Source organism: Heptranchias perlo, chromosome 15 (genome assembly GCF_035084215.1).
Source record: "Heptranchias perlo isolate sHepPer1 chromosome 15, sHepPer1.hap1, whole genome shotgun sequence".
Lineage (NCBI taxonomy): Eukaryota > Metazoa > Chordata > Chondrichthyes > Hexanchiformes > Hexanchidae > Heptranchias > Heptranchias perlo.
This window is the reverse complement of record NC_090339.1, coordinates 7,989,641-8,007,560: the sequence shown is the minus strand read 5'-3', so window position 1 is coordinate 8,007,560 and position 17,920 is coordinate 7,989,641. Positions and strand designations below refer to the sequence as shown.

General features: G+C 42.2%; 1 protein-coding gene across 1 annotated transcript in view; it reads left to right on the top strand.

Annotated features, from left to right (window-relative positions):
• LOC137333191 (sodium- and chloride-dependent neutral and basic amino acid transporter B(0+)-like) overlaps positions 1–17,920 on the top strand; it is a 52,252-nt gene that overhangs the window by 25,868 nt on the left and 8,464 nt on the right. The window contains exons 9-10 of the mRNA XM_067997375.1: positions 3,995–4,120; positions 9,049–9,167. Of these exons, the coding sequence (XP_067853476.1) occupies positions 3,995–4,120; positions 9,049–9,167 (245 nt within the window). The remainder of the gene's footprint in view (positions 1–3,994; positions 4,121–9,048; positions 9,168–17,920) is intronic.

Here is a 17,920-nt window from a genome sequence, read left to right as displayed (position 1 = left end):
TAAACATCAGTTAAACATCAGTAACCAAGGAATGCAGATTACGGGGTGATGTGGAAGAAGTATTTAAAATTTTGAAACGATGGGACAGGGTAGATAGAAGCAGAATGTCTCCAGCGGTTAAGGGGTCACAAATGATGGGCCGTAGATACAAAATGAAATGTAAGAGATTTAGAACTGAAAGCAGAAGAAACTTCTTCACACAAAGAGCCATAAAGCTGTGGTAGTCACTTCTAGGTTAGTGGTTGAGGCAGAAACTGTCAACATTCAAGATTAGGTTGGATAGATGGATGAAGAAAAAGGGGTTGAAGGGATATGAAACAGGGTGGGTAAGTGTGATTAGAACTATTCGCTCACGTGGAGGGTAAATTCTGACCTGGACTGGTTGGGCTGAATGGGCTGTTACTGTGTTGCAACTTCTATGTATTTCTACATTTGGAGATTGACAACTTTGTTTGTTCAAGCTTTTCTGTTAAATATAAGATACTCATAGTTACAGAATATACTCTATATGTATATTATGTAAATCATTGGCAGTATATTATGCATTGGCCGTATATTATGCATTGGCCCTGCGGGGTTTGCAAAGTGCCAAATCCACCTCCTGTTGCTGGTCTGAAGCAAAAAATAACAAAGGCAGAGACATAAAAGTAAAAAAACAGCAATGTGAGGATCACAGACACAAATAGATACAGAGAAGATTCTCGGGTGAGCAATGAAATGGGAGATCCACTAGTTATATATTAAAAATGGAGGTGGGTCATAACATAGTGTGCAGTACCAGTTATGCCTGTAGATAGTTTGTGATTGGTAATTAGAATGATAACCAGGTAACATTACATCAAAATACAGTCTACATATCCAGCCTGGATATTCAAATATCCTGGACACTGGGTACTGCTGCTGCTGCAGTCTGTGTCTGATAAGCAAACACTCTGCTCAGGTATTTTCCTCCCACCCCCATTCTCCCCCATTACACTCTGCTTCTAAATGCCACCCTCACCAAACGGGTCTGTGGATTCTTACCTCATACAGAACTGGGGACAAGGTTGGGGAGAGAGAGGATCTGAATACTGTGCAGCAAAATCACCCCAGTGGCAATGGAGCATCGGTGAGGTGGATCCTGGGGTGGGAGTCGTTTCTCCTGGTCTTCTGAGCTGTAATGGCAGCGATATAACTCCCATTGTGATCCAAGTGTGTGCTCCCTGATGCTGCTGGGAGCATATTACCATATATTATGAGGAACATCATGGGAGTCCTCATCAGATGACTCGGGTCCCATTGCACCAAGGGAAACTTAGAAAAAAAAAATGAGGTGAACCTGTTGGCTGTATTAGCTGAAACTTGCAGAAGTGTTTTACTTTGCAGGCTGAAGAAAAATTCGAGAGAAAGATTACTGGAGTTACAACTTAGATTTGAAACTATCCTTTTTTTTGCTTTGCACTTGGATTCAGGGCCTTTGAGACCACCCTTGCCTCCACCCACAGCAAGAGATTCTGAGTATATGGTGTGGGATTCCCACTGGGGATTCTCTTTAGTCCAGTAGAGGATGGAAGGAGAGTGAGGCAGCGTTGGTGAAGACAGTGCCATAAAATATAACCGCACCACCCCCTCACCCCCCCACCCCCAAAGTAATTACAGGCCACACAGATCCTATGAAGACATCAGTGAGGAGCTCTGGGTGAGAAGAATGTGCTTCACCAAAGAGGCAGCAAGGAGCTGTGCCAACTACTACAGGAAGACCTGCAGCCAAGATTATCTGTCTGGGCAGCTCTGTCTGTGCTTGTCTGTGGCAACTGGACCCAATTTTTTACGCCCGAGACTCATTTCCAGCAGCAGCGAGGAAGACCTGTACAATATCAGCCAGGGTGCTGTCTGGGCAAGCATTAGTCAGGTAACTGATACATGTTTCAGGGCCAGTCAGTTTTATCACATTGCTGGGCTTCCTAACTGCAAGATGCAATAGATGGCATGAATGTAACATTGCAAGCTCCAAACTTTAATCCTCTGAACTTTCTTAGAGATGGTACCACTAGCTGAATATCCAGATTATCTGTGATCAGATGTAAAGAATCCTTCACATGAATGCCAAATTTATTAGAAGTTTCTATGATCCTCAGGAATTCTGCCCTCCTTGAACTCTTCATGGAAGACTTGAAGAACTGTCAAGTCAGCAGATGGTTCATGGGTGACAAGACATTGCTGCCATCAGTAATGACCATTCTGAGTTTCCAGTATAGCAGCTGAGGAGTCCGACGATAATGCACATAGTTCAGGAGGGACTCTGCAACATGTTCCAATATATTCCTGCCCCACATTCAAAAAATTACAAATCCTTCAAACCAGTACTCATCATAGAAGACCACATCACATCAGACTTCTCTAACCCTACATGACCATGTAATTCTTCAGCATCTGATTGAATGTCTGAGCAAGAAATAAATGGCCTTTCTCCATAAATAACAGAGCATGAAATAAGTACAAGGAAATCAAAAGTGACCATAAGCCATTCTTCCTCACACCAAGCTTCCCTTGGTTGATTAATTGATCCGTTTCTCCCCTATCCTAGTACTACTCCTGGGTGCAACCTGAAGGTCAATATCATGAGAAGTGGTTGTCTGCTCCTGTGCTACAAAAGGTTCATGGGACTAGGGTGGCCCCGCTGTCATGGCACCTGGTTCCTAGGAGGGAGCCACAGTTGGCTGCAACTCTGGGCCTTGTGCCTGGGCTGCCTGGTGTTGCCTCCTGTGTGCCATTGGCCTGGTGCTTTGAGGGGGAGGAGAAGATATCTAGTATGTGCCAATGTCCTGAAAAATAGGAGCCTCACATAGGTCACCTACTGCCATCACCATTTTACTGGGTCCTGGATCTGTGTTCCCACTGATCAAAGGGTCGGCTAGTCTAATGGCAGCTGTTAGAGCCTGAAGGAACTGAGAGACAGCAGCTTGCATTCCCAGTGTCTGAAAGCCAGGACACAGAGATTGTCTAATCGGTCCTCTACTGCCACCAGGGCGACAGTCTGTGCTTCCATGGACCGACTGGTCTCTGGTCATGTCTGAGGTGGGACAGTGAACAGATTCTAGTGAAGTTGCAGATGCTCCATTGATGCTGCCACATAGAGAAAGTCTCCCTGATATATGACCACTAATGAGGCTGTAATCTCCAGAGTCAGTGGCTCCACATCCTCCGAGCTCAGTGCCTGCACATAGGTCTGATGTTCCTCAATCATCCTCCTTTCAGGTAATTACCCATGAGCTCTTGGCTCCCTGACTCTAAAGCCATTGGGAGCTTTTTCCTTTGCCTTGACTGGGAAGGCGGCACATCCTCATACACTCACCTCACATCCAGCTCCCTCGACCTCTGTGAATGACCTGGTACAATAACGTCACTTGCATTATCTGATTCCCCTGGGTGAAAGTGTCTGAGCTGGTGTGAGGGGGCAAGAAAGCAGGTGATGTGAGGATGAGATCGGGGATTCTTTAGGATTCTCACATGAAAAAGGCAACGCGGATAATACATTCACGGGGGCACTGGTGAAATCTCTCGGGTCTCCATATGGCTAGTCCATCACTGCCTACCTGTGCTGTGGATAGGGATTGTGCTTCATCTCGGGACATCAAGCAGACAAAGGATGAAATCAAAGTGTTAGACTCTCTCTCAAAAAGAATTATTGAGTTAAAGATAACATTTTTTATCAATTATTTTAATTAAAGGAAGATTTCTCATTATATTTTAAATCAATTTAAATATGAAGCATAATTACACAGGCTAAAAATTTCTTACATATCTATCCACAGCACAAAACTGGCACTGAATTGGCAACATCACTCAGAGAGGCCCCAGGACGGCTAGTATGGGGAATGGGAAAATGTCACACTGATGTAACCTCTTCTGAGGGTGGGGCTGAAGCACATTGTTGGGGTAGAGTAGAGGAATCTTTACTCTCTCTCTTTTAAGCACCATTAATTGCAACGTGTCAATTGTATTCACTGTTTAGGTTTCGGTTTGGCTTTCATTGTCTACCCAGAGGCTCTTGGACAGTTGCCGTGGGCACCTTTATGGTCCATTTTATTTTTCTTCATGCTGATCACTCTGGGACTTGACACTCAGTTTGCAAGTTTAGGTAAGAGTGACATTACTTCATTTAATAGGTCACTTTCCACTTTTATAAAAGGAAGTTATATAAAGTATTAGGTTTATGTGATGTAAGCAGATGAATGCTCAATGTTTTTGTATATTAATTCTCTGCTCGCTGTCTTCATGGAGCATGAAACTGTTTGTTTTAAATGGGTTAACAGCTACATTGAAGTAACAGCCAGAGGAAGTCACACCTACATGCTCATAGTACAATTTCTGTGCTTTTTTTAACCTGAACATTTATTGCCGGAAATTGCTCTGGGTGGCAAACGCATGTCACCTGGTGCTGGTAACTAACTAACTTGCCCACAAACTTTTCACACTCTTCTGAGCATCAACTTGCTTTAATTGAGACCTGCAAGAAATGCAGCGATCGTTCATGGGCTTCTCTGGGCTATGAGAGGAGAAAGAAACTCTATGGCTCTATAGGGAGCCATGGTTCAGTGGGTAGCACTCTGGCCTCTGAGTCAGATGGTTGTGGGCTCAAGTCCCACTCTAGAGACTTGAGCACAAAATCTAGGCTGATGCTTCAGTGCAGTGCTGAGGGAAATGCTGCGCTGTCGGATGAGACATTAACCCAAGGCCCCATCTGTCCTCTCGGGTGGACATAAAAGATCCCATGGCACTATTTCAAAGAGCAGGAGCGTTCTCCCCGGTGTCCTGGCTAATATTTATCCCAGAACAGATCATCTGGTCATTATCACATTGCTGTTTGTGTGCAAATTGGCTGCTATGTTTCTCACATTACAACAGTAACTACACTTCAAAAGTACTTCATTGGCTGTAAAGCACTTTGGGATGTCCCGAGGTTGTGAAAGGTGCTATATAAATGCAAGTCTGTCTTTCCACCAATCAGCTTGAAGCAAACCATGCTGTGAGAATCAGGAAGTGCAGTTAATTTTAATTTTTAAAAAAATGTCCAAACAACTATTGAAATCAGGAGTAATGAGACTCCACATTTTAAAATTAATTTTAAGTGCCAGAGAGATTGTTTGGCTGTCATTAATATTTACCACGCTGTTAAAACTTAGTTTAGACCTAAAACAAAACTCAGCGTACCTGTTTTGTGGCGAGATTAGTTTGTTTCCAGCTGGGCAGGTGAGCAAGTTGGTGCAGGTCCATTGATTGCAGCCGGTGGGGTCTCTTTAACGCGAAGCTTTCAGATCAACGGCGAACCAGGAAGAGCGCGTTTGCGCATATGTGGTCACTGGAACTTGCTCTTCAATTTCGCCACTACTAGTGGTGAGTGCTGTTAGGCCACCATTATTTTAAAAGCAGTTTACGACACAATGTCACTGCGCCAATTTTAAACTTATTTATTCAAAAGAAAAAAAATTCGAAATTGCAGGACAGAAGGAGGCCATTCAGCCCATCACAGCTGTGCCACTGCTAGCTCTTTAACTGCTGTTATCTGCTCCAATCCCATTTCCCTACCCTTTCCATGTATCTTTTATATTCTTCCTTTTCAAATATTTATCAGATTCCCTTTTAAATGGTGTAATGTCTCTGCCTCAACAGCCACTTGTGATAAGGCAATTCACAATCTAATGTAGAAATGATGTTTCCACTTGTGGGGGAGACCAAAACTAGAGGCCATAAATATAAGATACTGTAGTCAACCAATAGGGAATTCAGGAGAAACTTCTTTACTCAATGAGTGGTAAGAATGTGGAACTCGCTACCACAGGGAGTAGTTGAGGTGAATGGCAAAGATGCATTTAAGGGGAAACTATATAGGCACATGAGGGAGAATGGAATAGAAGGACATGCTGATAGGGTTAGAAGAAGAGGAGCAGGAGGAGGCTTGTGTGGAGCATAAACACCGGCATGGCCAAATGGACTGTTTCTGTGCTGTAAATTCGATGTACTTCTATGTATGGAAATCTTTCTTCTAACTTCCCCCTTTGTTATTTTCATCATGACCCTGAGTTGATATCCCCTTGTTATCAATTAAGCAACCAGTGGAAATGATCTTTCACTATTTGTGCCTTTCATAGATTTGAAAACTTCCCATTAGATCCCCATTAATCTTCACTGTTCCACTCAAAAAGCCCCAATTTTCCAAGCCTTTCTTCATAACAATAACCTCTAATTCTTGTTCTCATTCTGGTGAATCATCATTGTACCCTGTCCATCGTTCCAATATCAATTACTCTAACTGAGTCCCTGTACAAATTCAAAATCACTTCCTGCTTTTACGTTCAATACCCCAGTGTATAAAACCCAGAATCCTTTTCTTAGCCTTTTCAAACCTGCACTCCCACCTGTAATGATCTCGACATCTGCTCCCCTAGATACCTCTTCTTCCACATGGTTAAGAATCTCAGTGTACTTATACTTCCTTTCCTTGATCATTTTCCCAAAATGTACCACCTCACATTTCTCTGCTTGTGCCCAGGTACTGCTGGACTGGGTGTCTGAGGATAATAATTATATAGTTTGAAGTACATCCCGAAAAGTTCACCACACACCAAAGTAACGGGAAAGGGATGGGGTAAAATGCACGTTTTTCTATTACTTTAAGCCCATTAAAACCTTTGTCCTATATTCAACGTCTGATGTAAAGGCAATGGAAGAGCACTTTGCGAGTAACTATACATTAGCTGCATCCAGTCATTCAGTTATTACTGAGGCATCACACACCATAATTTTCAGATTCACTGCTTTGTAACTTATTTTCAAGTCTATATAATTCATTCAGACATCAGTAATATTCACAGTTCAACATCAGACAAACTGGAAATAAAGCCTTAACACTCCCAGTAAGTCACCAAGCTATAGTAGTGATGGCAAAGCAAATCGGCAGATGAAGACTGGTGCTGGAATCACCACCACAAAGCACTATCATTGTGAACAGGATCACCGAGGCCTGTACCAACACATTCTACAGTATCATTACTGAGCTGGCAGGCTGGGTGTAGAATCACCAGGAGAGGAGGCTGAATTATTGAGTCCCATTTTAGGTCACAGGCCTCAAGATTATGTGGGCACAGAGGTAAGTGTGCAGAGCGTTTAGGGTCATCAGCAGGTTATGCAAAATTCTGTTGGTCAGTTCCATACTGCCTTCATTCTGCGATTGGTTAATATTTAAGGCTTCGTTCTCCGAGATTCATGAGGTGCTGGATTATGGATTGGGTGAAATCCACAGCAGAGGGAGCAGTGGCTGCTGCTGCAGCAGCAAAGACATTTAGTGAATGGCTGGAAGCATTGTATTCATTCTGGTTTGATTGTGACTTCATTCTACAAATGTCAGGGGTTTTAAATATCAGAAATGCCCATCTCACTGCTCGGGACAGTAAGCTCCATAAAGGTGAGTGTACTGCCCCAGTTCCTCTGGATGGATGTTGTCCATTCCATCCCAGCCCCCCATTCCAAGACTGATAGAACATCTTCAGCTTCCTCTGTACAGAGGCCATCCATGGATGAACCTGCAATGGCTTTAACTCCCCAAGAGAGAAGGCAGGTTTAGTCTCCTAGTCACCACTATGGGCAGTCGTCCTCAATGGGATAACTGCTTGGAATATTGCCTCTCCCTGAAACCTCTTGCTGGGGATTGAGGCAAGATTGTCCCTCCCATTCCCTTCCTCATCCTTCTTGTTACAGCCTCCAGAAAAGACCATCAGGATACTGAAAGCATCCAATAGTCTCATTGACACTAGTGTCCTGGAGGGAAGGCTGCAATGTCTTGCACTGAGGGTAGTCATGAGGCCTACTCTCCACTTTGGTCCAGCAGCAGCAACCTGAGGGGCTTGCTGCAAACTGTTTCAAGGGACTGCATGAGAAAGAAAGAACTGAAGTTACCAACCTGATAAACCAGGGTCAGATAGGAACAGGAGTAGGCCATTCAGCCTCTTGAGCCTGTTCTGCTGATCAATTAGATCATGGCTGATCTGTATCTTAACTCAATTTACCTGCCTTGGTTCCATAATCCCTTAATACTGTATTACAGCTCCCATGAAATGAAGGTTAACATTCCATTAGCTTTTAAAATTATTTTTTGTACCTGTCCCCTAATTTTTAGTGATTTCTGTACTTAGACCTCTAAATCTCTCTACTCCACAGTTCCTAGCTTCTCACCATTTAGAAAATACTATGATCTATCTTTCTTGGGTCCAAAGTTCCCCACGTTGAACTCCATCTGCCACAGTTTTGCCCACTCACTTAATCTATCAATGTCCCTTTGAAACTTTCTGCTCCCATCTACACTACTTACTGTGCCACCTAACTTGGTATCATCAGCAAACTTGGAAACACGGCTCTCTATTCCTTCATCTAAGTCATTTATGAATATAGTGAAAGGCTGATTCCCCAGTACAGATCCGAGGATGCCACTAGTCACATCCTGCCAATTTGAGTACATATCCATTATTCCTACTCTCTATCTCCTACCTCATAACCAATTCCCTACCCTTGTCAAAAAGGTTGCCTCCAACTCCATGTGCTTCCATTTTCCTAAGTCTCTTGTGTGGAACCTTATCAAATGTCTTCTGGAAGTCCATATAAATAGCATTCATAGATACTCCCTTATCTACCACATTAGTAACCTCCTCAAAAAATTCAATTAGGCTAGTTAGACATGATTTACAAATCCATGCTGGCTCTATGATCAGCTCATATTTGTCCAAGTGCTCAGTCACTCTGTCCCTAATAACAAATTCTAAATCATCATATTCATGTGTTCCTGGTGCAAACATGGCTTAAGCACAAGCAAGCCTTATAGTGATATTCTTGTAAGGGGCTGATAGCCTGACCACATCTCTTCAAGGTTTCAGAGAGCGGACTCATGGATGGAAGAAGCTGTCCTTATCTGCTCCTCTGGGCTGCAGGTCTTTGGACACTCCAGTGGTTATTTTTTGTGGAATTGTGTAAATCATTAATTAATTACTGATCTAATTTAACTTTTTCTTTCATCAGAAACAATTATAACAACCCTGCAGGACCAGTTCCCTAAGTTTCTGCGATCAAAGCACCTTTATCTGACAATTGGTATTTGCTTGTTATTTTATTTCCTTGGCCTCATGTGTGTAACACAGGTATGCTGTCCTTTAATAGTTTGCTACGTTTCTACATGTAGCGCTGGTTATAACCCTATGAAGTGATAAATTTCACAGGATTAAGTACACAAAGAAGGACCTTATGTTTTGGTCATGTTGTTTTACCATTTGTTTAATTTTGGGACTAACTGACCCTTCCCCATCGGCTGATACTAAATACAGAGCCTGATTAAAGAGATGAAACTCATCTTTGTTAATACCCTGTGAATCAGATTTATATTGTGTTCATTTTAAAACAGCAGGATATTGTTTGAAATCTTCTCTTTCAGTGTAGGGATGACCACTTTGGTAAGTTTCTGTCTCAGTGTCAGTTTGGCTTAGTTGGTAACACTCTTTCCTCTGATCAGAAGGTTGTGGCTTCTAAACCCCAAACCAGGATTTAAGCACAAAATCAAGGCTGAAACTTCAGTGCAGTACTGAGGGAATGCTGCATTGTCAGAACTAGAGATTGTTGTGACAGTAGGGAGCTACAGTGTGGTGACAATATCAGAAACATGGGTAAATTCAGAGAGTGGAAATGAATATAATATTCAGGGGTTTACAATGTTTAGAAAAGACAGGATAGACAAACAAAGGGGTGGTGTTGCCCAAATGTCAGGGACACATGGGAGGTAAAAGAAGTCAATCCTGTGTGAGATAGAAAGTAACAAAATGAACTAATCTGATTATACATCTTTAATGCAGAAAATCCTAAGCTAACACTAGGGTAATGCAATGTACCACCAGTACCACCCTATGAAGAGGTAGGAAGGGTACGTGAAAATAGGAAAGTTATTTTAAAGGGAAACTTCATTCAGCCTAATATCAACTGGGAAAACCCAAGGGATAGTCCTTCATATCTGAAGATGACTGGGAATTCGAGTGCTCCCCTTCGTTGTCAAAGGTCTTTCCCCATTTGTTTCCAGAGGCCAATATAAGACAGGCAGTGCCTTCTGCATCCTTCACCCGTGAAACCCCCTTGTTCTTGTTGGAGTAAATTTTGGTGCAGCCATTTTCCTGCTAATTGCTGATGGGGGTGTTGCTCAACCATCTTCACTCCAAGTTGAACAGCTGTTTGCCACTTGATACAATCAGTTGCCAGTTTCTCCTAGCTATCAAGGCAGATGGAACAACAGGGCAGGTTCTGCTTCATTGTGTTCATGATGTTTCTTCTGACCTCCTGGGTCTGTTTGCTATTCTTCAGCTCAGGACAGAGGACTCACTTTGCTAGTCCGCCCTCCCTCATTCTGATAACAGGGGGCCTGTCCATCTCAGCACAGATCTGATACAGGAGCCATTCCTAGAGTGAGCACCTGTTCTTCAGGATTTTGTACGAACATTTTACCTTCACGGGTAATCAGGTTGGTGACAGGGGACAATTTACTCATCCTGAGTGATCCCTTCTCTGATTTAACCTTTTCATTAGTGACATCCAGTATGAGATGAACTTCTAAAGCAAACAAGCTGTCCTAAAGACAGGACACACCAAGTGATTGTGTATCCTGCTTTCTTGTTGTTCACAGGGGTAAACAGATTCATCAAGGACAATGAGATGATGATTGGGGAAAAGAATTCTCTCTTCTGGCTGTGGTGGAGAATGTGTTGGTTTTTTATCTCTCCGTGTTTGCTGGCAGTAAGGAGATGTTACATTACTGCTAAATAAATTACTGCTAACTAATAAATTGAACACTTAAAAAAAAGAATTGAAATGTCAGCATAGGCAGTATGTGGGAGCTTGTGGACAGTGAGGCTTTCCTGGATTGCCCATCTGCAGAAAATGTCTCCACCTTGAGACACTCTAGCTCAGGGCTGTTGAGCTGAAGTGCGAGTTAGAGACACATCAACACGTAAGGGAGAGGGAGCAAAATAGAAATAGAAAGGTCGTAGTCGTAGGGGATTCAATAATTAGTGGGATAGGTAGTGTCCCCTGCAGACACAACTGAGAGTTCAAGAGGATGTGTTGCCTACCTGGTGCAGGCTAAATGATATCTCGGAGCAACTGGAGAGAGGGGGAGGACCCAGTTGTCATAGACCATGTCAGGACCAATGACATGGTCCTGAAGCTAGGAACTAAATTAAAAAAAACACAGCACCTCATGGGTGGTAATCTTATGATTACTAACCAAGCAGTGTGCTAATTGGCATAGGGCTAGACTGCTCAGGAAGGTGAATGCATGGCTAAAAGACTGGTGTGGGAAGGAGGGGTTACATTTCATGGGACACTGGCACCATTACTGGGACAGGAAGGAGCTGTAGTGCTGGGACGGGCTCCACCTAATCCAGAATAGGACCAGTTTCCTAGCAGAAAGGATAAATAGGGCTGTGGATAGGACTTTAAACTAATAAGATGGGGGGAGGGATCAGGTGAAAATAACATAAGCCTGAAGATAAAAGAAATAACAGATGAGAGTAAAGGTCAGATCAAGGTAAGGAATAAAGGTAACATAAATGGTCAGGGAACTGATACAGTTATAGGACATGAGTATAAAATGACTTAACAATAAAGTGAGTGGAACGATTAATAAAAACAACTTAAATTGCCTGCACAGCATCCAAAACAAAATGGGGGAACTGGAAGGAATAATTTGTAGTGAGGAGCTGGATGTAATAGGGATAACTGAAACATGGCTTAATAAAGAACAGGACTGGCAGTTAAATATTGCAGGAAATAACATATTTAGAAAGTATAGGGAAGGAAGAAGTTGGGTGGGGGGGAGTGGTAGGGTAGCTGTACTAATTAGCAATAACATGCTGGCAGTATAAAAAAGGGAAATAACTAACATTAAGATAGAAGTAAAATCCATTTGGATTGAGATAAAGGCTAAGAAAGGATCGATCATATTAATAGGTATATTCTACAGACCACCTAATAGTGGAAGGGAAGTAGATGAAGAAATATGTAAGAAAATCTATGAAATGAGTAAAAAAATAGAATAATCATGAGAGATTTCAACTACCCTCAAATAAACTGGCAAGAAGCCCAACAAGAGAGGAATCACTGCTGGATCTACTAATGAGAAATGAACCAGAGCAGATAAGAGAAGTGAACATCTGGGCAATAGCGATCACAACATAATAAGGTTTAAGATAAAGACTGAGAAAGACTTAAGAAAGACAAAGACCAAAGTAATAAACTGGAAAAAAAGTTAATTTTGAGTGGATGGGAATGGAACTAGGGAAGGTAAACTGGAAACATTTTTTGATGGACAGAGATGGAACAACAGTGGGAAATATTTAAAACGATGATCAATAGAGTTCAGGAGAAATATATTCTGCTAAACAAGAAGAAGAAACTAGCCAATAATGAAACACCATGGATGACTAAAGAGATAAGGGTAAAATTGAAACTAAAGAAAAAGGCATACTCTAAGTACATAGACAATAAAGGAGAGGATGACAAAAGGTAATACAATGAGGTTAAGAAAGTAGTCAAAAAAAATTAAGAACGCAAAGAGGAGCTACTAAATTAAATTATCAAAGAATATAAAAATAAATAGTAAAGTATTCTACAGACACATAAACAACAAAAGAAAAATCAGGATAGGGATACGGCCACTAAGGGATGCACAAGGTAAACCCACAGGTAATGGCAGAAATATTGAATAATTACTTTGCCTCAGTGTTTACCAGGGAGACTAACAGGGTGGACAGGACATTAGAAGAAGAGATCAAAAAAGATATAAAGACATTTAAGATGGAAGAGATAATTGATAAATTAATCAAACTTAGAGAGGATAAAACCCATGGACCAGATGGATTGCATCCATGCATATTAAAAAAAGTCCGTCTGTCCGTCCGTGGATCGGACTGGCGGACAGCTAGTGTGATTTCTATATTCAAAAAGGAAGATAGAACAAGTCCAGGGAACTATAGACCAGTTAACTTAACGTCGGTGGTAGGAAATAAAATGGAATCTTTACTCAAATTGGGAATTCTTCAAAAGACAGCAAAAAGTAACTAAAGGATTGATTAAGAAAGGGAAGTTAGATTATGAAAAGAAATTAGCAAAAAATATAAAAACAGATAGCAAGAGTTTCTATAGTTATATAAAAAGAAAAAGGGTGGCTAAGGCAAACATAGGTCCCTTAGAGGATGAGACCGGGAAATTAATGGTGGGAAACATGGAGATGGCAAAAATGCTGAACAAATATTTTGTTTCAGTCTTTACAGTAGAGGACACTAAGAATATCCCAACACTGGACAAACAGGGGACTCTCGGGGGGGAGGAGCTAAATACGATTAAAATCACTCAAGAGATGGTACTCAGTAAAATAATGGGACTCAAGGCGGATAAATCCCCTGGACCTGATGGCTTCCATCCTAGGGTCTTGAGGGAAGTGGCAGTAGGGATTGTGGATGCTTTGGTGATAGTTTTCCAAAATTCCCTGGACTCAGGAGAGGTCCCGGCAGATTGGAAAACTGCTAATGTAACACCGTTATTTAAAAAGGGTAGTAGGCAGAAGGCTGGAAATTATAGGCCAGTTAGCTTAACATCTGTGGTGGGTAAAATTTTGGAGTCTATTATTAAGGAGACAGTAACGGAACATTTAGATAAGCATAATTTAATAGGACAAAGTCAGCATGGCTTTATGAAGGGGAAGTCATGTCTGACAAATTTGCTTGAGTTCTTCGAGGATATAACGTATAGGGTGGATAAAGGGGAACCAGTGGACGTAGTGTATTTAGACTTCCAGAAGGCATTCGACAAGGTGCCACATAAAAGATTATTACTTAAGATAAAAAATCACGGGATTGGGGGTAATATTCTGGCATGGGTGGAGGATTGGTTATCCAACAGGAAGCAGAGAGTTGGGATAAATGGTTCATTTTCGGACTGGCAACCAGTAACCAGTGGTGTTCCACAGGGGTCGGTGCTGGGTCCCCAACTCTTTACAATCTATATTAACGATTTGGAGGAGGGGACCGAGTGCAACATATCAAAATTTGCAGATGATACAAAGATGGGAGGGAAAGTAGAGAGTGAGGAGGACATAAAAAACCTGCAAGGGGATATAGACAGGCTGGGTGAGTGGGCGGAGATTTGGCAGATGCAATATAATATTGGAAAATGTGAGGTTATGCACTTTGGCAGGAAAAATTAGAGAGCAAGTTATTATCTTAATGGCGAGAGACTGGAAAGTACTGCAGTACAAAGGGATCTGGGGGTCCTCGTGCAAGAAAATCAAAAAGTTGGTATGCAGGTGCAGCAGGTGATCAAGAAAGCCAACGGAATGTTGGCTTTTATTGCTAGGGGGATAGAATATAAAAACAAGGAGGTATTGCTGCAGTTATATAAGGTATTGGTGAGACCGCACCTGGAATACTGCATACAGTTTTGGTCTCCATACTTAAGAAAAGACATACTTGCTCTCGAGGCAGTACAAAGAAGGTTCACTCGGTTAATCCCGGGGATGAGGGGGCGGACATATGAGGAGAGGTTGAGTAGATTGGGACTCTACTCATTGGAGTTCAGAAGAATGAGAGGCGATCTTATTGAAACATATAAGATTGTGAAGGGTCTTGATCGGGTGGATGCAGTAAGGATGTTCCCAAAGATGGGTGAAACTAGAACTAGGGGGCATAATCTTAGAATAAGGGGCTGCTCTTTCAAAACTGAGATGAGGAGAAACTTCTTCACTCAGAGGGTGGTAGGTCTGTGGAATTTGCTGCCCCAGGAAGCTGTGGAAGCTACATCATTAGATAAATTTAAAACAGAAATAGACAGTTTCCTAGAAGTAAAGGGAATTAGGGGTTATGGGGAGCGGGCAGGAAATTGGACATGAAGCTGAGTTCGGATCGGTCAATGCCCTGTGGGTGGCGGAGAGGGCCCAGGGGCTATGTGGCCGGGTCCTGCTCCGACTTCTTGTGTTCTTTAGATTTGTGGTTGGGATCAGATCAGCCATGATCTTATTGAATGGCGGAGCAGGCTCGAGGGGCCGATTGGCCTACTCCTGCTCCAATTTCTTATGTTCTTATGTTCTTATGTAAGATGTAATAGAAAAACATCTAGAAACCAAAAATATAATAAAGAACAGTTAGCATGGATTTCAAAAGGGAAGGTCATGATTGACCAACCTTACTGAATTCTTTGAAGAATCATAGAATGGTTACAGCACAGGAGGCGGCCATTCGGCCCATCGAGCCCGTGCCGGCTCTTTGTAAGAGCAATCCAATTAGTCCCACTCCCCCACTCTTTCCCCATAGCCCTGCAAATTTTTTCCCTTCAAGTATTTATCTAAATCCTTTTTGAAAGCCACGATCGAAAGACCTAAAACTTTTTTTATGCAGCGAGTAGTTATGATCTGGAATGCACTGCCTAAAAGAATGGTGAAAGCCATGATCGAATCTGCTTCCACTATTCTTTTAGGTAGCTCATTCCAGATCATAACTACTCACTGCATAAAAAAAGTTTTTCATCATGTCGTCTTTTTGGTTCTTTTGTCAATCTTCTTAAATCTGTGTCCTCTGGTTCTCAACCCTTCCATCAATGGGAACAGTTTCTCTTTACCTAAACCCTCCATAATTTTGAACAATTCTATCAAATCTCCTTTTAACCTTCTCTGCTCTAAGGAGAACAACCCCAGCTTCTCCAATGTATCCAAGTAACTGAACTCCCTCATCCCTGGAACCATTCTAGTAAATCTCTTCTGCACCCTCTCCAAGGCCTTCATATCCTTCTTAAAGTGCGGTGTCCAGAATTGGAGACAATACTCCAGTTGTGGCCGAACCAGTGTTTTATAAAGGTTCAACATAGCTTCCTTCCTTTTGTATTCTATGCCTCTATTTATAAAGCCCAGGATCCTGTATGCTTTTTAAACTGCTTTCTCAACCTGTACTGCCATCTTCAAAGACTTGTGCACATATACCCCCAGGTCTTTCTTTAGAATTGTACTATTTAGTTTCTAATGCCTCTCTTCTTTCTTCCTGCCAAAATGTATCACAGCACTTCTCTGCGTTAAATTTCATCTGCCATGTGTCTGCCCATTCCACCAGCCTATCTATGTCCTCTTGAAGTCTATTACTATCCTCCTCGTTGTTTACCACACTTCCAAATTTTTTGTCATCTGCAAATATTGAAATTGTGCCCTGTACACCCAAGTTCAAGTCATTAATATATATCAAAAAAAGTTGTGGTCTTGGTACTGACCCCTTGGGAACACCATTCCTCCAGTCCAAAAAGAAGTAAGAGAGTAGATAAGGGTAATGTAGTAGATGTAATATATTTGGATTTTCAAAAGGCCTTCGATAAATTGTAGACTCATGACTAAGGTTGGAGCATGTGGAGTCAGGGGACAAGTAGTAGAATGGATAGCAAACTGACTACAAAACAGAAAACAGAGAGTAGGGGTTAAAGTTGGTTACTCAGACTGTCAAAAGGTGGGAAGTGGTGCTCCACAGGGATCGGTGCTGGGACCACTGCTGTTCATCATTTACATTATCAATTTGGACTCGGGGAATCGGCAGTACTGTTTCAAAATTTGTGGACGACAGCAATTGGGGGATATAGTTAATAGTGAGGAGAACTGCGACAAAATACAGGAAGACATTAAACTTGCAGAATGGGTGTATAATTGGCAAATTAATTTCAATATAGACAGAGGTAGAGCATTTTGGTAGGAAGAATAAGGAGGCCACATACTTCTTGGAAAATAAGAGTGTAAATGGGGTAGAGGAGCAAAGGGACCTAGGGATACAGATACACAAATCACTACATCGCGACTCAAGTTAATAAGGCCATTTTTTAAAAAAAAGCACTGGGGTTCATTTCTAGAGGATTGAAAGACAGAGAAGGTATGTTAAACTTGTACAGAACCTTGGTTAGACCACGCTTGGAGTACTGTGCACTGTTCTGGTGTCCATATTATAAAAAGGATATGGAGGCACTGGAGAAGGTGCAAAAAAGTTTTACAAGGATGACACCAGAACTGAGAGGTTATACCTATCAGGAAAGATTGAACAGGCTGGGGCTCTTTTCTTTAGAAAAGAGAGGGGTGCCCTGATAGATGTCTTTTAAGACTATGAAAGGGTTTGACAGGGTAGACGTAGAGCTGTTGTTTCTACTTGTGAGGCAGACCAGAACTAGGGGCCATAAACATAACATAGTCACTAATAAATCCAATAAATAATTCAGGAGAAACTTCTTTGCCCAGAGAGTGGTTAGAATGTGGAACTTGTTAGCACAAGGAGTAGTGGAGGCAACTAGCATAGATGCAATTAAGGAGAAGCTAGATAAACACATGAGGGAGAAAGGAATAGAAGGTTGTGCTGATAGGGTTAGATGAAGAGAGATGGGAGGAGGTTCGTGTGGAGCCAGCATAGATCCGTTGGGCCAAGTGGCCTGTTTCTGTGCTGTATATTCTAGAGCCTGCTGTGTCAACAGCAGTGTCCAGTGGCTCAACCGAGTGGATGAAACTAAGGTGTCCCCATGCTTAAATAGCAGGTTAAGAAGCATATGGGGAAAGTGCAGTATGGTTGATTGTAATCCCGTAATGTACGTGAAGTGTTTAACCACCCAAAACGTCACCGACAGATGTCTTTCACAGACACTACTTTGTTTCGGCCCCGGCCAAAACCCGCGAGGCGTATGCAATGGGTAACGTTTTCCCCTGCACTTCCTGATACAGGACCGCCACCAGGCTTTGGTCTGTGGCTCCTAGCTCTAGATGGAATGTCCGATTTGGGTCAGGCGCGATCAGGCACGTCGCCTGCATAACTGCCGCCTTAAATTGGGACACGGCGGTGGTGTGTGTTTC